Source organism: Rhinolophus ferrumequinum, chromosome 20 (assembly GCF_004115265.2).
Source record: "Rhinolophus ferrumequinum isolate MPI-CBG mRhiFer1 chromosome 20, mRhiFer1_v1.p, whole genome shotgun sequence".
Lineage (NCBI taxonomy): Eukaryota > Metazoa > Chordata > Mammalia > Chiroptera > Rhinolophidae > Rhinolophus > Rhinolophus ferrumequinum.
This window is the reverse complement of record NC_046303.1, coordinates 7,206,654-7,228,936: the sequence shown is the minus strand read 5'-3', so window position 1 is coordinate 7,228,936 and position 22,283 is coordinate 7,206,654. Positions and strand designations below refer to the sequence as shown.

General features: G+C 39.3%; 1 protein-coding gene across 1 annotated transcript in view; it reads left to right on the top strand.

Annotated features, from left to right (window-relative positions):
* GPR141 (G protein-coupled receptor 141) overlaps positions 1 to 12,412 on the top strand; it is a 33,515-nt gene extending 21,103 nt beyond the window's left edge. Inside the window, exon 2 of the mRNA XM_033088056.1 lies at positions 9,774 to 12,412. Within this exon, the coding sequence (XP_032943947.1) occupies positions 9,788 to 10,699 (912 nt within the window). The 5' untranslated portion in view covers positions 9,774 to 9,787 and the 3' untranslated portion in view covers positions 10,700 to 12,412. The remainder of the gene's footprint in view (positions 1 to 9,773) is intronic.
* Positions 12,413 to 22,283: the final 9,871 nt, after the last annotated feature.

The following is a 22,283-nucleotide window of genomic DNA, read 5'->3' as shown; positions in this document are numbered from 1 at the left end:
CATTCCTTGGCTTGTGGCTGCAACACTGCAATCTCTGACTCTGTCTTCACATGGTTTCTCCTCTTCGCTGTGTCCCTCCTCTGTGTGCCTCCTCTGTGTCCCTTGCTGGTGAGCCTTTCTGAAGGACACTTATCATTGGGTTAGGGCTCACTTGGTTGATCCAGGTTGATCTCATCTTGAGATGCCTAAGTTAATCACATCTGCAAAGATTCTTTTTCCAAATAAGGTCACATTCATAGGTTTCTGGGATTAAGACTTGGGCATATCTCTTTGGGGGCTGGCCACCATTCACCCCCACTATTCCAGCCTACTCAGAAAACATGGGAAAGGCAAAGAATTTCTACTCTCATTACTTATAGCAGTTGTAGCTGCAAATGAACAAATACAGAATATGAACTGCAATGCTATAATGTCATTTGAGCTGAAAAAAATATTTAAGGGGAAAATAGTCCAGGGGAAAAATACTGAAACTAAGTCAATGACATACGTTTGAGATTTCTAGCAAATGCCTTTCCCCACTGTCCAGTCTTGGAATGGTGAGGACCACGTACTTTCTGAGTATTCTATTGTAAGGCCCTTGAGGGCTGAAGTGAATTCTGTGGTCAGAACCCAGAGAAGCTACTGATGTTAGTCTTTGTGACTTTTAAAGAAGCTGAAGTGTCAGCCAGAAGGTCAGAAAGAAACACCTCCAGCTGCTTGCTCAGCGAGAGTATTGCAGGGAGTTCTGCTGTTTGGGCCCTAGGTAGAAGTCTAGGTGAGTGAAGAGGTGGAGTAAGATCTGACTGCAAAAGCCAGGTCTTTGTTAAATTACAGAATCTTAGATGGTCATCTTATTTGACCATCAGATTCAGTGATGAGTTTTCTGTACAACAATCTGCCAAGAGGTTTTTTGACCCCTGTTTGGATGTCTGGTGCCTCTTCCCTCATTCAGCCGAATGGTTAATAGTAGCTTCGTGTATCCATTCTATAGTAACGTCTAACAGGGATCTCATCTGTGTTTAATCATGGACAACCTGGTCCTCGTCTTCCTGTATAGAGCACCACGATGCTCCCAGAAACTTAGCTCTTCCCTCCCCGAATCCTGACGCTTTGCCACACATATGAGAGTCATGAGTCACTGCTGTAGGAAGGGACTCCATTTTCTAGTCTTAGAGCTCTTCTTGGCCCTGGTTAGAATGTACAGTGCAGAGGCGGCTGGGTAGCAGACCAAGAAAAAAGCGGCTGAGAACGATACAGGAAACGAAGGAAGTAAGTGGCACCTCCACGCACACTGGAAATTTCTATAGGAAACTACTTTAGCCCCTGTGGGATCGGGCAAGGGGATACACTTTGAAGGGAAGCAGTGAGGGAATGAGAGCATGACAAAGCTTGAATCCTCCAGGGTTTCCATGAGAAATAAGGCAAGGATGAAGAGAAGCAGGAGCAGCCCTGGGAAACAGGGGCTGGCAGGAATAACTGAGGAAGTAGGCCCTAAAGAACGTCAGAGCCAGGCTGGAACCGACATCCCAGGGGCTGGCTGGTCCTGGGAGGGTCGTTGATCAGAGAGCTACATATAAATTAATAGGAGGGCATGGAGTGAAGATAGGAGTGCCAGAGTAAGGGAAGATGGACGGGGTTCAGGGAGGCTCAATACGCCGAGGGGGGCTGGGAAGTGGGCCAGGGACCAGGCAAAAAAGCAGTCAGAGGGAAGGCTCCTAGGAGAGGGCTGCCCCCCAGCTGCTCAGCCAGGGATCCCTGAGTCCAGGCAGCAGGCACTTACCGATGCCAGCCCCTCGTGCCCTTCGATGGCTAGACATGGTCCACTCAGGGCTAGGTCTACCTGGGGTTGAGCCACGTAACAAACTCTCAGTGTGATTTCCAATCTCAAAAAAGGGGAGTTGAGGACTTAAAGTTCAAAAAGTGAAAAAGAATTAAGAAAAGGGCTCAGGACTCTAGGACAAATTAAATGTGGGTATTTAAATGGTAATGCAGTTTTATTTTCTAATATACTACAATCTGATGAATTGCTTCGCAAACATTTATTGGCTTCAGAGTGGGTCTATTTTAATGACCCCCTCAAGTCTCCAGCTTGCATTCAAATTAATTGCCTTTCAGCACTGTGGTAACTGGTCGTCGAGATACAAACCAGCACGTAGAGAAACGAATAGCAGCTGCCCAGCAGCTCGGAGGACAGCAGGGATGTCCCCTTCTGTCACAGGAGGAGGACTTGTGCCTTGCTGCACCCCTGGGAGGTGGCACTCAAGATCTGGGTCTCTGTGCACCACCTGTTAGCTGAGTGAACCTGGGCAAGTTGCCTGTTTCCTGAGCCTCAATTTCTTCATCTGATATTTGGGATAAAACACTCACCTCCTAGACATCTTGGGAGGATTAGAAGTAATGTGTGTGAAATTCCCATCACAGCTCCAGGAACAAAGGCTAGGGCCGCTGTTGTTAACTACAGATCATGCTAGAATAGAAACGTTCACTGTTGGTGACCAAGCATGAACCCAGAGGCACCTGGGACTGGGGGTCAGGGGGGAGCCTCAACCGATTGCCCGGCTCACTTCTCAGTAGCTGTGACTGGAGGAAGGGCTTTCTGCTTTGCGTCAGCTTATATTTCACATTCACCCGGGAGGCTGGTGTCTCTCAGCCACAGATGTTGGCAAATTCTCAAATGAAATGCCATCTTTTCCTTAATGAAGAGGCTCCGTGTTCTCAAAAGTCACGGAGGTCATCTCTCCAGGTCATCTCTGTGGCATCTGGATTTGTTGGCAGATTATTTTGGGCTCCAAGACAGAGGTGAACGATTTTTCCAGAACTCTGTTTAGATGTGAAGGGAAGGTATGATTTGAACAGAATACCTTTAGAACTTCTGGAAGAGCGTTCCCTCATTGTTGGCTTAGCTTGCTGAGGGCAGAGAGTATGGCGTAGGCTTCAAGGGAAAGTATTTTACCCACAGCCCCTTGTTTTGTTCACTTCAGAATTCTGCCTACAAGAACAGTGAGTCAAGATTCTGGCTGACTGGAGTCATTTGGATAAAGTATTAAAAACAAACAAACAAAAAAACTACTTATAGGAATAGCTCAAATTAGACAGCAGAAATAAAATGTTTTCTTGAATATTTTGTACCTGTCAATGTAGCAAATTTGGCACTATAAACCTATATCCACAAATATTTCATGTCATATGAACACACTTTTTGTGGCTACCACCTTCTGAAAAGAATCCAAAATATATAAGATGCTTAATTTACAAAAATGTTTATCATAGAGCTATTTATAACAACAGTAAGTTAGAAACACCCCATCAGTGAAAATGTAGTTCAATAATGTTGAAGATGTCCAGTTGATCAGATGTTATGTAGTCATTTGAAAGTATAGAAGCTTTAAGACTAACTACTTCAATTATACTACAAGTGAAAAATATGGGCTGAAAATTGAGGTACAATGTGATTATAACCATCTATCTCACTAGTAACATAGATACATAAAAAATACTAGCAGAAAATACATTAAAATATTTAAGAATGGAAAAATTCAGTTCATCTTCTAAGTTTTCTTTAGTTTCTGCAATTTAGTTGCCTCTCTTTTGTAATAAAATTAGAAACAAAGAAAGAAACAGACACACGGAGAAAGGAGAAAGAAGCAAAACCCTGGTAGTGATTATGATAAAAAGAAAATAATGTAAAAGATGGGCATTTGGATAAGTGCAAGAAATGGTCATCGAGGGACAGAACGGAAGAAACCCTGCTTGTGGTAATCTTAATGCAATGCATCCAGCGTGAATCGCGTGGCATGAAAATGAAAAAGCAGCCTTCTCCAGTGACATCCTCTCTTTGCCTTATTACAGTTGTTTTCGTTCTTCGCTGGGCTGTAAGGAAGCTTGGAGGAGAGCAAGTCACTAGCACTGCTGAATACCAAACTTTGTGTGTGTGAAGCCCTCCTCCCTTACCAGCTCCCTGACAGGTCCTTCTCTGTCTTTTGGGGTTGCGGAGGTCAAGTAGGCCAGATCACGTGGTGAGGGTGGCCAGACCACTGCAACCCTGGGCACTTGGGAATTCCAGGAACACAAACCCCCAGACTGAAGTTCCCCGGGAACATGGCACAATCCTTGGATAACAAGATATTTGCAGCAAGATTCCCATTAAGGAGATAACGTGTGAGGATCAGAACTCACAGCACACGTTAGTACCTACAGGCGTACAGGTCAGTGCAAAGCTCTTCCCCAGAATGGGAAGACTTCACAGTGCTCCTTAATTTGGAGAAGAGAAAATAGTGACAAGGCGATGTGGCTCTTGCTTGGTACGAAAACAAAGCTTCTTAGTTTCAACCTCATGGGGCCGCACGTTTAGCTTTCATTTACCTTATGAGTAACCAGGAGCTGTACAGTCAGAAACAATGACTGTAGAAATAAGAGCTCGAACCCCAAATGCTGCTGGCAGTTGGAACTGGTGTTTTTGATTAGTGAGGCTACAGCTCTAAGTTCACTTGAAATCGTCTACACATCATTTTTTGTTTACAATTTTGGTTGAAGACCCAGGAGTTTCCTTTCAAACTTCAGAAATAGGACAGGCCCAGGAAGATGACTGTGAGAGAACAAACTCGAAAAAAAGAAGGGAGGGGGACGGTCCCATGTTCCTTCGTCGTATAATGCCCTCAAATGGATTTCTTTAGAGTTGACAGTTCTGTTTTGTTGTTTCCATAAGGCTTCTGCTATTTTCAGACAGACTTTTTTTTTAAAAAAAAACCTACCCTGAGGCTGTCCTTAGCGTGAAGCTGTCATTCCAGAATCTTTTCTCAAAATATTTTGGATGAAATGCTGCTTAGTTTTCCCTGAATGATTCAAGTGAAGGATCCTATTTGTTTTCGATGAACATGACAGAATGTAGCTTGTTCTAAGGAAATCTCAAAGGCAGGAAAACCATTTGTCCAGCAGCCTTTTCTCACTGTTCTGCCCCTTTGGGCTGGAGCTGGGGCTCATCCTGGTTGCTCACTGGTGTCCTTGCAGAGGGGTACACGAGGGTGGGCGCAGAGTGTGGCTGTGCCACTGGTGGGCTGGCTGTCCCTTCTCTGGAGAGCTCCTGCAGTAGAGGACACTTCTGGACTGGAGCAGAGAACTGATATTTAGCTGCTGACTCCTGGGTGAGGTCACGGAGGTGCCTGGGGGAGCTGCAGTGTCTTCCTCAGTTTCAACGGCGTGTTGGACCCATGAGCTCCAGGTTTCTCTCTAATGTTAAGATTCTATGACTTTGCCTTCTGATCCCTGGTGTAGGTGTTCCTCTGGCCCTGAAGACACAGTGGTGAATCATACAGCTTTGGTGGCTCCTTCATTCCTGGGACAAGGGTGGGTATGGAGGACCACAAGGAACAAGGGAGAGGACGGTGAATGGGAAGCAAAGACGAATGAAGGACAAGGTCGGTGGGTCCAGGACTTTAACAAGAGTCTGGCCAGGTCACCCAAAGCTCCCTGTTACCGACACCAAGGCCACCGAGCTGGCGCCCAGGGATCTGAGTCAGACTTCACTGCTCTGCTCCCAACATGCAGGCAGCCACGCAGCACCATGGATTCTACCTTGGTTCCTGCCCCTTATTCATAATGGTGATCTCCTCTTCCTCATCACAAGAGGCCCATTAAGACACCAGTTTTTTTCTCTCCCTTTCTTTAATGCCTTTATTGAGATACAATCCATATACCATATAAGTCACTGTTTTAAATTACACAAATCAGTGGTTTTTAGCATATTCATAGAGTTGTATATAATTTCTCTTTTGTATAAGTGGAGGAAGGAACAGAATATAATTTATATTGATTATTATTTCAGATAAGTCTGGACTTATTGTTTTCTTTTTAAATCTGTCATTTACCATGTTTCCTGTTTATTTTTCCTTCCTGCCTTTGCTTGGATTTATTGGGTTTACTGTATTCCATTTTCCCTTCTGATAGTTTGTAAGGCACACCAACTTCTATTTACCAAGTGATTATTCTTAAATTTTCATCAAGAACTCAAAATCATATATATATGATCACATATATGTATATATATGTATATATATATAAATCATATATATATAATTTAAAATCATATATACGTATATGTATATATATATGTGTGTGTGTATATATATAGTTGTTAAAATCATATATATGTATATGTATATATATGTGTGTGTGTGTGTGTATATATATGTATATATATATATAGTTGTTTCTCTACAGTAAATACTATCTTTAACACCTCCCAGTAAGACAAAAATCTTAACATACAAGTTCTCTTTTATTTTTCCCATTCCCTCCATGTTGAAACCATCAGGCATTATAGTATTGTGGGGGGAGTAATATTTTAGATGTAATTGTGTTTCATTTATATATTGATTCACTACAATATTTTTGGTATCTTATATATCCTTTTTCATTTTGCTGGAATATACACCAATAATTCAAGGAGGATCTGAGAGAGGTAAGCTTTCTGTGCGTTCATGTATCAGAAAATCTTTCATCTTCTCTCCCTCTTGAATGATAGTTTGGTTGAAAGCAGAATTCTAAATTCAAAGTTGTTTTTCAAAACCGTTCATATTTTTTTCCCCCAGCATTCAATATGTCAAAAGTCTGATGCTGATTTATTTTTAATTCTTTTATAGATTATCTGTTTATTTTTTTTAATGTTTGGTTTCATTCAATTAATAATTATTTATTAAGAACCAATTATGAGACAAACTAAAGAAGACATAAGAAAATGAAGGAACATATTATGTTCAGGGACTAGCAGACTCAATACTGAAAGCTATCAATATCTATAATTTCAATGCACATCCATTAAAAACCCCAGAAATGTTTATAAGCAGTTTCTATAATTGATATAGAAAGTCAGTATAGCTCAGGTGATCTTAAAGAAAAGAAAGCTGGAAAAGCCATACTACACATACAATGTATAACACTACCTGATATAAATCACAATGGTGATTTAGACAGCGTATATTTGCACACGTGTAGATCAATAAACCAGTAGTCCATAGTGGAGTCCTTAAAATGAACTAACTGAGTCATATCTTGTCACCTAATTTATAACAAAGGCAACACTGCAGTTTAGAGGGAATAAGGACGACCTTTCTAATCCATGATTCTGGGTCAATTGGCTAGCCATATGGGAAAATCTAATCATGGCCTCCTACCTTATATTATACTAAAAATCAATTCTTAATGGAATGTACATGATTGTAAAAATGAATTCCAAAAATAATTTTTTTAAAAAAGTTAAATAAAACGCATCATATTATCTTTATTGCCTTTGGGTAGACAACGATTCCTTAATAGGACAGGAAAGTGCTGACTCTGAAGAAAAATTTCATAAATTGGTTAACTAAAAATTAGAAGGCCTATTAATAAAGAGACACCAATTAAATACTGAAATTAAAATGCAAGAAGATATTTGCAATACATACATCCAACAAAAGGAGTGATATCTAGGCTATATGAAGAACTACTACAAATCAATAAGAAAAAAGGCACACGACCAAATAGAGATGGCAAAAGATTTTAACAGGCACATCACAAAACCAGGACAGCCAAGTGTCCAACAAATATATGAGAATGTGCTTATCTTTATTATTCATCAGGGGAACAAAGTAAAACCACATCTATGACAATGACAAAAATGAAAAAAGGCAGAAAAGTCTGAGAATTCTTGACGTTGTGGAGCAACTCAGACTCTCCCCAACTGTTTGTGGGAATTTATATTGCAAACTTTTTGCAGTTTTTACTGAAACTGAACATATGCATACTCTACGATCCATCACTTCCACACTTAGGCAAATTACCAACAGGAATGCATACTTATTTTACAAAAGATATTTATAAGACTGTTCAGAGTAGCGTTATTTATAATAGACTTATAACTGGAAATAATACTATTTCATTGTCCATTAATAATAGAATGGATAAATTGTGATATACTCATATAATGATATAATATATTGCAATAAGAATGAACTAAAACTATACACATGAATGAGCCTCAAAATACAATATTGAGTGAATGAAGCTAGATACACACACAAAAAGGAGACTGAATTTATATAAAATTCAAAGCAGACAAACATACAGTATGATGCTAGTTTTCAGGATAGGGATTTTCTTTGGTGAAAGTATATTTACTCTGTTACAATTCAATGAGTTGTATACTTACAGCTAAACACTCCACTATACGTACGTTTGTTTTTGAGAACAATAGTTACATACATTTTTAAAAACTTCATTAGGTGGAGAAAAAGGAACCCTCATACACTGCTGGTGGGAATGCAGACTGGAGCAGCTGCTATGGAAGGCAGTGTGGAGGTTCCTTAAAAAATTGAAAATAGAATTACCATATGACCCAGCAATCCCTCTCCTAGGTATCTACCCCCAAAAATCTGAAAACATTTATCCATAAAGATATACGTGCTCTGATGTTCATCACAGCTTTATTTACAGTGGCCAAGACATGGAAACAACCAAAGTGTTCTTCAATAGATGATTGGATAAAGATGTAGTATACATATACAATGGAATACTAATCTGCCATAAGAAAAGATGAAATAGTGCCATTTGCGACAACATGGATGGATCTTGAGATTACAATGCTAAGCGAAATAAGTCAGACAGAAAAAGTCGAGAACCATATGATTTCACTGATATGTGGCATATAAACTGAAAACAACAAAAGAACAAGACAAACAAATGAAGAAACAAAAACTCATAGACACAGACAATAGTTTAGTGTTTACCAGAGGGTAAGGGGGGAGGGGGGTGGTAGATGAGGATAAAAGGGATCAAATATATGGTGATGGAAGGAACACTGACTCGGTGGATACACAATGTGATATATAGATGATGTAATACAGAACTGTACACCTAAAACCTATGTAACTTTACTAATAATTGTCACCCCAATAAATTTTGATTTAAAAAAATGCAAATAAAATATTATATTTAAATTAAAAAAAAAAGCTAATAGCTTACAGAATATCTTGGAATGTCTGGGAACCAGGCTTGGTTGCTACAAAGCCATGATCCACATAGTCAGGGAAAAATATCCAACACCACCACGGGGTTAACAGCTGAAACATCACTGACTAGCTACAGCTTCCTGAAGTCCCTGCTGAGTAGCACTGGGTCCTAGTGCCAGAGCAACCCAATATCCCCTATGGTCTAGCCAAGTGATTTGATCTCTCCTTGAGAGATTAGAAATCATCCCACACTGACATCCTTCACTGGCTTCACTTCTGCCTCCAAGTTTTGCAGTAGTATAACAAGACTAGCAAAAACTAGGTCACATAAAAACAAAAAGTCTGTACAGGAAGGCAGGCAAGAAAGGGTTGGAGGCGATGCTGAATGAACTAACTATAGGATCTAACTATAGGATAAACCCAGTAAAGGAAATAGGAAAGTGAGAAATCCAGAAAGAGGGAAGAGCAGCTTTCAAGATATAGTAGTGTCGGTGTTTCATCATCATATGGTCTGCAATTCAGTTTTAGGCGAACTGTCCTGACTATATATATATATATATATATATATATATATATATATATATATATATATATCTGGAACCTCTCAGCAGGTCTTTAAGCTATCAAAGATTTGGCGTCACTGATTTTCTGTGTTTTCAGTCTGGAGTGGACAGACATGGAACGGACATTCTTAAGGTACATGAAGTTTATGTCACGTAAACAGACGAATGCCGAGGTCCCATTGCCAGTGTTAGGGAGGCATGAACAACGCTCTGGAGGTTTGTCAGTTACCCTGTGCTTTGTCTCTTCCAGGTGACTTCTGAAGTATGTTAGCCCACAATGTGTCCACATTCTGTGACCCGATACTGACACCCCACTTAACCACGCTCTACGGCGCAGTGCTCGTGGGAGGGCTGGTGGGTGTCATCTCCATCCTGTTCCTGCTGGCGAAAATGAACACGCGCTCTGTGACCACCACGGCCGTCGTCAACCTGGTGGTGGTCCACAGCGTGTTTCTGCTGACCGTGCCGTTCCGCCTGGCCTACCTCGTGAGGCACGAGTGGTTGTTCGGCTTGCCCTTCTGTAAGTTCGTGAGCGCCATGCTGCACGTCCACATGTACCTCACCTTCCTGTTCTACGTGGTGATCCTGGCCATCAGGTACCTCATCTTCTTCAAGCGCAAGGACAAAGTGGAGTTCTACAGGAAGCTGCACGCCGTGGCCGCCAGCACCGCCATGTGGCTGCTGGTGGTCGTCATCATGGTGCCGCTGATCGTTTCTCAGTACGGGAATAACGAGGAGTACGAGGAGCGACAGTGCTTCAGGTTCCACAAGGAGCTGGCGCACCCCTCGGTGCAGGTGGTCAACTACCTGATAGTCAGTGTGGTCATCGCCACTGCGGCCGTCCTCCTGGTCCTCCAGGTTATCATCACCATGTCCATGGTGCGGAAGCTGCGCCACTCCTTATTCTCCCACCAGGAGTTCTGGGCCCAGGTGAAAAACCTGTTTTTCATCGGGGTCATCTTTACTTGCTTCCTCCCCTACCAGTTCTTCAGGCTCTATTACTTGTACACGGTGGCCCACTCCAATCACTGCCACGACAACGTGGCGTTTTACAATGAAATCTTCTTGAGTGTGACAGCGATCAGCTGCTTTGATTTGCTGCTCTTCGTTCTTGGAGGAAGCCACTGGTTTAAGCAGAAGATAATCGACCTGTGGCGTTGCCTTTTGTGCCGTTAGCCGCAGCGCTCAGATTTCCTTCCTGCACACTGGGAGTGAAAACGGGAACCGGGAGGTCGGAATGCTCTCTCCTTACTGATGAAAACCAGGGCTGGATGCAGCCACACAAAAGGACTGTACGGTGTCAGAGCATTTGTTCCAGTCCTCGTTTAATCCCTGCCGTGTACAATGCTACCCATCCAAAGACTAGGGATGTTCAGTCCACCTGGAGTTGCAATAGTGCATTCTTTTCCAATAACAAAAGGTCTACTTGGCCCATCCAAGCACTGTGGGTGTAATGGTTTCTGAACTTGATGAGGTTATGTTAGTTCCCTCAGTTTGAAAACATGGTCTTTTCTTAAGCTTTGGCCAGGACTCAGCTCTGTAGTTCTTTTCATTCCACTTAAAACCTTAGGTAAATTAATGCTGGCTGTGATTCAGCTCCAAAGCCAAAAACGCTACTTTGCTAACCAGATAAGATGTCCATTCAACTGACCTCCTGACAAAAACCAGTTAAGGGGGGGAGAACGGTAAGAAACTTTTCTAGATTATCATAACTTTGGTCGGAAGTCACTTATGTAGAAATCAACAGAAACAGAACTCTTCCTGGCCTACTTCAACAAGAAGGTTATCTAGATTTACCCTTTGAAAGGTCAAGTTTAAGGACTTGGATCCACGCCCTCAGTATCTCCACAAATCCTTACAGAACTTATTGAACATGTCTAAATAACGGTGAGAGTGAAACCGAATATTCCTGACCAATATGCTGCTAGGCATGAAAATGAGTTCCCACGGGAAGTGATTAAAAGTTTTTTTCCTTTTCCATTTTTGAAGACTTTCTTGGTTGACAGGCAATTTAGATTTTCCTTGAAGACAGAAAGTTATACTGTAATCTTTAGAGTTCCCTTTAACCCTCAAAGTTATGTCTTTAAATAAATGAAAAGGATATTCTTTAAAATAGAACTTTTGAGAAATATGTAGAAAAATCATTAGATTATGAGATCAGGCTGCTAAATTGATACATAGGCTTATAGGTTTTCTTCTGTCCTGCCCATATTTCTATTATTCCCCTGAAAGTTTCATATTTTCAAAACTTTCCAAGGAACTGATCCAGTTTCATATTTAATGCTTCAGAAAACCTGAAGCAATTCATGGTAGGAATAGAACTGAATGAATTAAGGCTTTTTTTTTCCCCCCAGCAAGGTAAATGTTCAAGATTTAAAGATTTTTCTTAATTTGCTATACTATATGAATCCACAAATTCATCAGATAAATAAGAAATACCCTGTGAGTTTCTATGATTACTAAAATTACTGAGTCATAAAAATTAATTTTGAGGAAGAAAAAGCAACAACATACTGTATATGACTTGTTCCCAAATTTTTTCCTGTTTTAAGTTTTCTTTTTTGTATCCTTTGTTGTCTTTTAAATTATATTTTGTACTTCTTATTTGTCTTCATTTCCCACTTTTCTTAGTTTTTTATTTTCCTCACTTTGGTCCATAACATTTGTAAGAAAATGTCTAACCCATAAAAATGTTAAGAAAATTTGTAACACTCATAAAATTTGTAAGACAATAATTATAGCAAAATATTTAAAAATTAAAAAAAATTACTTACAGGAATTATACCAAGTTTCTCTTCTTATATATCTATGTCTTACTATCATAATATTTGTTAGCTTGTAGATTGTATTATAATCTCTTCCACATTTTAAATATGTGAGGTCAGGCAATGACGCTTTTTTTCTATATTATTATATACTATAATGAAAGGCCTATTTCTGTGGGTCTATAAGAAATATTACTCGAAATATAGAAATGCAATATGCCATAATATAAAATATCTTATTCATCAATATTTACAGAATAAACTAAAATTTTCAACTTGCCCGTGCTTTGTCTCTAATTGCTATGAAAATGAAATCAGGCAGGAATCAGGGTGACAATGGCCTCTCAGGCCCTTTTTGGATGTTTCAATTAAAAGAAAGTACTGCTAGCATTTGGTGGCTGGGGCCCTGCACACAGCTGTCTACACAATAAAGAATTCTCAGGTCTTGCTCTGTATTTGAAAGCACAGACAACAAAAGCAAAAATAAACAAGTGAGATTCAAAAGCCAAGGGAACCATCAACAAACTGAAGAGGCAATCTACCAAATGGGAGAAAATATTTGCAAATCATATATCTGATAAAGGAGTAATGTCCAAAATATATTTAAAAACTCACTCAATTGAAAAAGAAAGAAAAAATCTTGTTAAATAATGGGTAGGAACTGAGCAGACATTTTTCCAAAGAAGACATACAGATAGCCAATAGGTATATGAAAAGATGTTTGACACCACTAATCATCAGAGAAATATAAACAAAGCCACAATGAGATATCACCTCCCATTGTTAGAATGGTTGTCATAAAAAAGACAAGGGATAACAAATGTTGAAGAGGATGTGAAGAAAAGGGAATCCTGTGCCCTGTTGGTGGGAGTGTAAATTGGTATAACTTCTACAGAAAACGGTATGAAGTTTCCTTAAAAAATTAAAAAATAGAACTATCAGATGATCCTGCAATCTAATTTCTGGATATATATCCAATGAAATTGAAAACAAGATCTCAAAGAAATTTCTACACTCCCATGTTCATTACAGCATTATCCACAATAGCCTAGATATGGAAACAACTTAAGTGTCCATCAATGGATAAATGGATAAAGAAGATGTGATATATATATATATACACACACACACATATATATCATATATAGTATGTGGAATCTTAAAACATCAAATCAAAGTTATAGAAGCATAGAAGCAGAGTGTAGAACAGTGGTTAGTTAGCAGGGGCTGGGATGGTGGGGGCAATGGGGAGATATTGGTCAAAGGGTACAAAGTTGTATTTGTGTCGGATGAATAAATTTAGAGATCTAATTTACAGGCATGATGACTACACTTAGCACTGTAGTGAACACGGGAAATACGCTAAGAGAGTAGATTTCAGGTGCACACAAAAAATGGTAACTACGAGAGGAGAGAATATGTCCATTAGCTTGACAGTAGTGATCATTGCACCATGTAAATATCTAATCAGCATGTTATATACCTTAAATATATTTAGCTTTTATTTTAAAAATCTTTTAGCTGTAGTATTAACTTCTAACTTCTGTCATTTTGAAAATACTATCACTACTAAAGTTTACAAAAGGAAAAAAGCAAATGTGTTCTTTATTGTAACACTAGATGGCAGCCCTAAATAACAAATTGATCTGCTTTTCCAATCCTCTTACATTTTGTGCTTAACTTATTTTAAAAAGGGTAGGGGGGAGAAGGAAAATGAAGGAAGAATAATAACCTTTTAGGGTTTTCAGAACTCAGCACTAGATCCTGCTTTTTTTTTCTTAAAAGGAATATGTCATAGCAACTCTGTTTTTCTGTGGCAAGTTAACAGAGAAGATACTGTTAAAATATATCTCTGTAGCTACATGAACAAATATAATTCTGAAAGCAAGTATTTTGGAGCTTAGCTCATATGCGGAGATTTATGTGCTTTATTTGAATAATGATTTGAACCTAAGTTGATTCTTGCAAATTAATATTAGGTGGTTTTTTCCCCCCAGTGCTTGCCAATTAGTATAACATTTGAATGCCCTTAAGACAGAATTTCAGGAAACTTTCCTACATTTGAAACCCTGAAAAGGCTGGAGTGTATGACTAGCAGGCCAGTACTTTACGTCTTCCTCCTCAATGACAGCCTGTGATTAGCTCTCACACACTTTCATTCTGACTTGTAGATAGTGTGATAACATGAGATTTACAACTGTTGAAATCAACGTTAGCAAAAAACACAAGGGAAGAGAAAAAAAAGTCAAGATTTATCCTCTCTGCCACAAGGATAAATATGTGCTATCTACTGGGCGCCAAGAAGAAAGAAATGTTCGCGAGGATTACATATTGGATTCCTAATGTGAAAAAGTGGGTTGTTGTTTTATAAGCTAATCTCAAGTGTTCATAAAAATTACAAAGAGAATACAAATAACATGTTTTTCCTGAACCATTTAGGGTAAGTTGCTGACCTGAAGTCCCATGACTTCCTACTATTTTAGTGTGAATTTCCTACAGACAAGGACTGTTTTTCCTACAAATTATTACACAACCTTCAAAATCAGGAGATTAGCATTGATTCACAACTGCCATCTAACCCACGGACCTCGTTCATTATGTTTCTTCAGTCTCCTTCACTCCGGAACAGTTCTTCATTTTTTCTTTGTTTCCATAAACTTGACACCAATGCGTTTTTTTGTAGTTTGTCCCTCAGTTTGGTTTACCTCATGATGAGATTCGGATCACACATCTTTGCAGCAGAATCACAGAAATGATGCTGTTTTCCCACTACGTTCATTACCGTGAGGTGGTCCACAATTGTGACTTGTCCCATTACTGATGACATTCACCTTGGTCCCCCGATAAAGGTGGTGTAGGACAGATTTCTCCACCATAAAATTCTTTATGTTTTTCCTTTGTAATGAAGTATTTTGTGGGGAACTAATTTGAATTTGTGTGTTATCCTATTCCTCATCAAACATTGGCCAACTATCACGGAAAGATGCTCAATACCACTAACATTCAAAGAAAAGCAAATAGAGAACAACAAAACATTTTCCATCAGATTTTCTAAAAGCTTGAGAATGTCTCCCGATAGTTAGGGTAAAAGAGCCTATTGCTGGAAGGGCACAGTAGTACTGATTTTTGGAGAGCAATTTGGAAAAACCTATAGGAGTTTTAAAGGTTCTTTTATCTTCGTAAAGTAATTCTACGTGTCTGTTCTGAAGAAAGCCACACACGCACGCAAATATACATTCAAGTCTATACACTGCAGCATTACTTGTATTAGCAAAAAGTCAGAAAAAACTAAGTGCCTTCGAGTGGGGTGATTAATTAATACACTCTGGCATATCCATGTTTGAAAATTCTATGAATTACTTGAAAATAAATCGAGGTGTGTTCTGACTTGGTAGAGGACCTCAAATTTATTCAGGGGAAAGGCAAGTTGTGTCCCTTCTCCGCATCTCATGCGGAATGCACACATCCAGACTTTCAGCAGATTCTGTCCAAATATATGCTGAATCCAACTACTTACCATCCTCACTATTGTCGCCCCGTGCCATTGGAGGCCCAGCAAGGAACAGGCAGCTCGTTGAAGGGATGGTTTAAAGGTGTGAGTAGAATTTAGGAAATTCAACAAGGAATAAAACGAAATCTCAGGATTAGAAACAGTGCAGAGACTTTATCACCATAGGTGTGAAGGGGTTATTGGTGGGAGATGTTAGAGAACCTGGAGAGAATAGACGTTTGGAGAATGCCCCCTAGGAGGAGCCATGGTACCGGAACATACCGCGTCCTGTGAGCCTGCAGGGGGTGAACCAGGAGGTAAATACCCAACTCACCCTTCTCCTGCCCTCCACTCACCCTTCTCCTGCCCTCCACTTCTGCCAGTGTCCCCCAGCAGCTGAATCAAACCAGCCTCCTGGGCTGGCACAAAACAGTGAAGGGTGGAAAGTGGATCTGGAGAAGCAAACAATACCCAGCACACGCCCTAATCCAAGGTACTGGCTCCTCTTGCCACAGCCTCCTAACAGCCAGTAATTGCTCTCAGGGCTTTGTCACTTGCCTCTCTATTGTCATTTATTCAGCAGTTTAAAGGGCTCCCTTATTTCTCTGCTCAAAAACTCTTTAATGGCTTCTCACCACACAACAAAATCCAAAGCTACTGGACAGCTCTCCAGCGGCAGTGAGACCGTTCTTCAGTAAGTCCCTTGAATCTCACAGGCCTTCTTGCTGGTCCTTGAATTTACTGGTCAAGTTCCAGCCTCGGGATTTTACACTTGCTGTTTCCACCTAGAACATTCTCTCTCCACATAGTCCCTTGGTTTTCCATTTCATTTACATCATTTCATCTCTACTAAAATGCCACCTCCGCAGACAGACCTTCGCTGATCATCCCATCAAAAATGTATTCTTATTACATTGTATTCCATACTTTGCTTTATTTTTCTTCACACTGTTTCTTTTGCTCTGGCATTATAAAATACATTAATTAGAAAATTAAAAATTAGATTTTTCTCTCTTTAAGTTGAATGTAAACCTCAAGAGAGCAGGACTTTTTTTTTTTCTGGTTTAATGTTCCAAACCTAGAATATAGAATAACTCTTAGCAACACATGCTCATTGAATATTTGTGGATAATGAATGAATGAATCAATGAATGAATGAATACTCCAGGGTGTGAGAGGGAGCAAGAGCTTCCACAATGCATAAGAATAATCCACAAGTATACCTTTTGACATATACATAAATAACCGAAAATCACAGATTTTATTTTACTACGGCTTTTATTGCATTTACCATCTAATCATCAGCCACGGAACAATTTGGTCTGCTCAATGACTAAAATATCTCCCTAGTTCACTGGCCACAGTGATACGATAGCTTTTCTCCTCACTCCCCAGCAATGGTTGCCAAATACAAGCCTGTCTACCAGTGACGTAGGGCTTCCTGAATCCTGAGCAATGAACACTTCCTAACTGGTGATTATTATTAACCTACATAGCCATTGAGCTTTAGGATCGATATAATTTGGTGTTTACAAGCCATTTTCTTAAAAAAGTCTGCCCTGTTTTATGACTTTTGTTAAGGCAATAGAATGATACTTTAAAAATTGCCCTTCTGAGTTAAAAACAAGGCTGGAACTTTAGGTGATTCTCCTCAGTTTTGTCTCAGCGGGCATGGGTGTCAGTTCAACTTCTCTTGTTTTCGTCAGTGAGCTGAACAATTTGGATAGTACCACTTTAAAGCTAAATAGAAAGAGCTAGCTTTATAGAAGCATGGCATCTGTTTGAGGCTTACAGTGATTTTAATATGCCCCGAGGAGATTATTTTTTAATGGCAACTCTTTCTCTACATTTTTTTTTGCTGTTGTTTAATGAGAATGATTCTTATTTCAGCAGAGAAGGACTCAATGACTTTAGATATTGACTGCGTTTTCTGTGGCTATACAATTATTCTTCATTAAAGAATAAAAAGCAAGATTAAAAACTCACAAAAGACACATTCAATTACTTTATATATACTTTTCAATTAGGTTCTCACCAAGCCAAATTAGGTATTAGGCTTTTACTGTAAGAAATTGATGATCCAGGATGTTGTTTAATAAACGCTAAACATTTGATTAAATTTAGCAGTCATTTTTATTTATATGTTCACCTTTGTTGTATTGCTTATTATCGTCTTAGCAAAAGCAGCTGCAAAGCACAGAGTAACTTTTAAGTTGTAGGACGCCCCATATTCATCCATCATAAAGCCTTTTAACAGGCCAGTAAAAGATCCTTCTTTCAGGAAGCAAATCCCCTATCACAGATTCATTCAATCACAGAGATTTGTTTCAGAGCATTCTGAAATCTAAGCTAGTCCAAGATATTTATCAGCCAAAATCTCACAGCTCAACCTCTGCATCACAACTCGGATATTTCCTTATACAGGAAAATGTTTTTATTTTCTCTTCAGGATGACGCCCGATAATCAGAAAGTCCTGTTCATTACAGTACCCTGAACATAAAAAGCAAGTCTTTGTTGGCTGAAGACCAGATATAGTCAATAATCTTAAGTTGAAATTAATATGTTAGCAAGCACTTTTATAATTTTTAGAAATTGTATTCCCATCCTAGCACCGTGGAGATCAAGGTTGCCTAGGATATACTACTTAACGCGGCAGATTTGGTGGTGGCGTATTTCCAGGTCTCTCTCAGCTAATCCAGATTACCACAGATGTCTTTATAAGGCCAGATGGCAGGGATGTTTGCTTCCATTTACATAATAGTCTTTGTTATGGTTATCTTCTATATAACAATTCCAAACCTTAGTGGCTTAAGGCATGCAAGCATTTGATTGCATTTCAGTTTTACCGGTCAGGTATTCGGGCGTGGCTGGGCGTCTTCTGCCCCGTATGGTACTGACTGAAGTCACTTACAGCTGGCGGAGGGGCCGGTGTGGAGGGTTCCTGATGGTTCCACTTACCTGTCTGCTGCCTTTGGGGGGATGGTTAGAATGCTACGCTCACACTATTGACTGGAGAACCTCCACATGCTGAGCTCAGGGTAGTCTGACTTCCCACAAGACAACTTGTTACCCCGAGATGGAGTGTTTGCTGCAAGAGTCACAGGCAGAAGCTGTGAGACTTTTTATGATCTGGCTTTGGAAGTCCCAGAACATCATTCTGTCACATTACTCACCAAACATGTTACTAAAGCAGCCCAGATTCAAGGGGAGGGAGGCATGGTAGGTTCTGTGTGGGATGCTTGTACAGGGAGGGGAGAAGCTGATTCTAGCATCTACCATCACGACGATGCCAGAATCATGACCACTATGATCAGCGCCAAACAGCCCGTCACCAAATGATGACTTGTGAAAAGAAATCCTTAAAATACTGCAATTTGTAGCAGCTATGATCCTTAATTTTTTAAATTTAGGTCTGAAATATCTCTATGTATGTTTGATAGTTAACCTGAATTGTTGCAGCCAAAGGTATCTCAGACCTGGATTATCCTAGACATGGATTATCCTTGGTATTATTTTTCATCCTACTAATAGTGTTCATCCTTTGTCAAATAAAATTTTGTGAGCTATTTCAGGCAAACATACACATGAGAAAACACAGTACACGGTAAGTCAGAGGTTAACAGCAAACCGAGCTGTCTTGAGCCAGCAAGTTATACATGTCACCACTGGGGCCTTGTTTTCCCACGTAAAGGGGGTGAAAGATGACACTTAACTCAAGGTGGATCAATAATAGGAATAAAAGACGGGATAGATAGCATTAGAGATCCTACAGACATCAAAAGATAATAAACAAATATTATGAACAACTGTATGCCAATACATTTGACAACTTAGATGAAACAAAGTCTTTGAAAAACACAACTTTCCAAAACTAACACAAGATCAAAAGAAAATCTGAAGAGCTTTGTTTCTATTTACAAGTTGAATTTGTTCCCAGAAACTCGACACAAAGAAAACTCTAGGCCAGGTGATTTTGCTGGTGAAGTCTACCAAACATTCAAGAAATACAATAAGATGATCCATGGTCAAAACTACCAACACTTTTCTACATAAAGAAGGACTTTGGCAAAACATAGGTAAAACAAAAACAAAGACAAACAAACAAAATTCTCCATAGGTTCTCTTAAAATCCCACATTGGAAATGCAGTAAAACAAGTTTAGGAGGAAGAGATAAAACAAGCTTGCAGAGACATGTCTTGGGATGTTGCTACATTAACCAAAATAGATACACTGCTAAGAATGACAAAGTTGAATTACTCTATAAAATGAATTGCTACAAAATTTAGGAAGATCAGTAAATAAAGCATAGCTTTATTCACATTAAAATGTAACGTTAAGAAAATCCATATTGTTGGTTGCCGGAGAGGAGGGGGGTTGGGGAGCTGGGTTAAAAAGGTGAAGGGATTGAGAAATACAAATTGGCAGTTACAAAATAGTCATGGGGATGTAAAGCACAGCATAGAGAATATAGTCAATAATGTTGCAACAACTATATATAGTGGCAGGTGGCTACCAGACTATAATGGGCAGGGAGGAAATCACTGCATAAATTATATAAATGTCTAACCACCATGCGGTACACCTGAAACTAATATGAAATAATATTGACTGTCAACTGTAACTGAAAAAAAGAAATAATTTTTTTTTAAAGAAAATCCATATTGTATTAAAGTGTAGTGAAAGTGACTTTTGCTGTCTAAATAGATCACATAGTTCCCAGACCAACCATAAAATGTAAATATGTGTCACCTCGAGGGAGTTAGCAGCAAACATTCCTTGGCAATCAGTTAGAATGGAAGGTTCTTTAAGAATCACAAAGCATACTTAATTTGCTCTCAGTTCAACTGCAAAAATCATGATTGACTGAAACAGCTAAAAACACTTCTAGAAATAATATATCTGCGAAGTTATAGAATAAATGCAGATAGAGCTTCAACTTCATAAAATAAAATCCAAATCAAGACATAAATCACTCAAGATGAAGATAATTAGCTTGAAAATAATCAGAGGTTTGATTTTTAAAAAGTCAATTTAGAATTTAGATAAATCCAACACAAAGAAGATTTAGGAATGACCAATAAGTTACCTTTACTACTACTGGATTTTTAGACTTTTGAGTTTTATTTATTTTTTAATCATTCTATATTTTGCAATTGGAAATGTCGGTCTTGGAGTAAATACTTCACAACTTTCTGAGTAGGGCCTCAAATTTAAAAGAGTGATATCCATATTTTTAACTATCTTCAACTTCTTCTGTGCCTATTTAAATCTTCTCTGAGGTTCGCATCTCCTTTGATGGTCTAATGCAGGGGTGTCCAAACTGTGGCCCACGGGCCAACTGCGGCCCGCAATCCATTGTTAATTGGCCCGCAGCAAATTCCAAAAATATATTTAGTTTACTTAAATAAACCAGGTGAGGCAATACGTACTTCACCTCGAGTGAGTGGCCCGGCTGTTTGTGTATTTTACCGCATATGGCCCTGGTGAAAACCGTTGAAAAAAGTTTGGACACCCCTGGTCTAATGTCTACGGCCTTTCTCTATCTGGTGTTAACAGGTAAGTCTGAGACATACATTAGAGCAGAAGAGCAAGCACAGAGCTAGTTATGCTTTGAGACTGAGCAATTTAAAATTTGAATTCAGTCAGTGTTCTATAGTATTTAAAAGTAACTAGATCTAAGCATAAAGCAGGCAGTATATTTTATCAACCATCCATCATTCAAATATGGCCACAAGAGATAACATATTACTCTCAAGGTTTTCCATAACTAATTGAAGGCCGACGAGGTGCTGAAGGGGTTCATTGTATGCATCCCAAAATATATCACACTTTGACATAAGCATTGTTTTGAGCTGAAGAAAACTGAGAGGGAACACACACAAAAAAACCTCTGTGCCCTGCTCCTCTCCACTACCAAGGGGGCATAGAAAAATTCGTAACCATCACAGACAACTCTAGATTTTTACCAGTACCAGAGTCATCTATTATACATACGAGTAAGATACCTACTGAAACAGCATTTATCTTCCCTTGGTTTCCCCCTTATATCTACCTTCCCAGTTTGCCTCTCCTAGACTTAACCCTTTTTCCTCTTTATGTGTCTTGTCACTTTTCTTTAAGATGCTATCGAAGCCCTGAGATCTGACCACTCACCACTGAGCTTTCCCACATGCATGTGCCATGCACATGTTAATGTGTTCATAAACTGTCAATTTGTTTTACAGACCCAGACACTGAATCTAAGGGTACAGAGGAATTTTTTTCCTCCTCTACAGTGTCAAAGATGGATAAACTTTGATCTCCATCTCCTAGGAACTTGCAGTCTAATCAGAGGCACAGACATATAAAGAGGTAATTACAATAAAGGATGATTTTGTTATAATAATGACATGAATAGAGTTTGTGAAGACAGAGGAGTGAACTACGTGGGTGTGCGTGGGTGTGTGTGTGCCTTAGAAAGGTGACATTTGAACTGGTTCTTCAGTGATATATAGGACCAACCC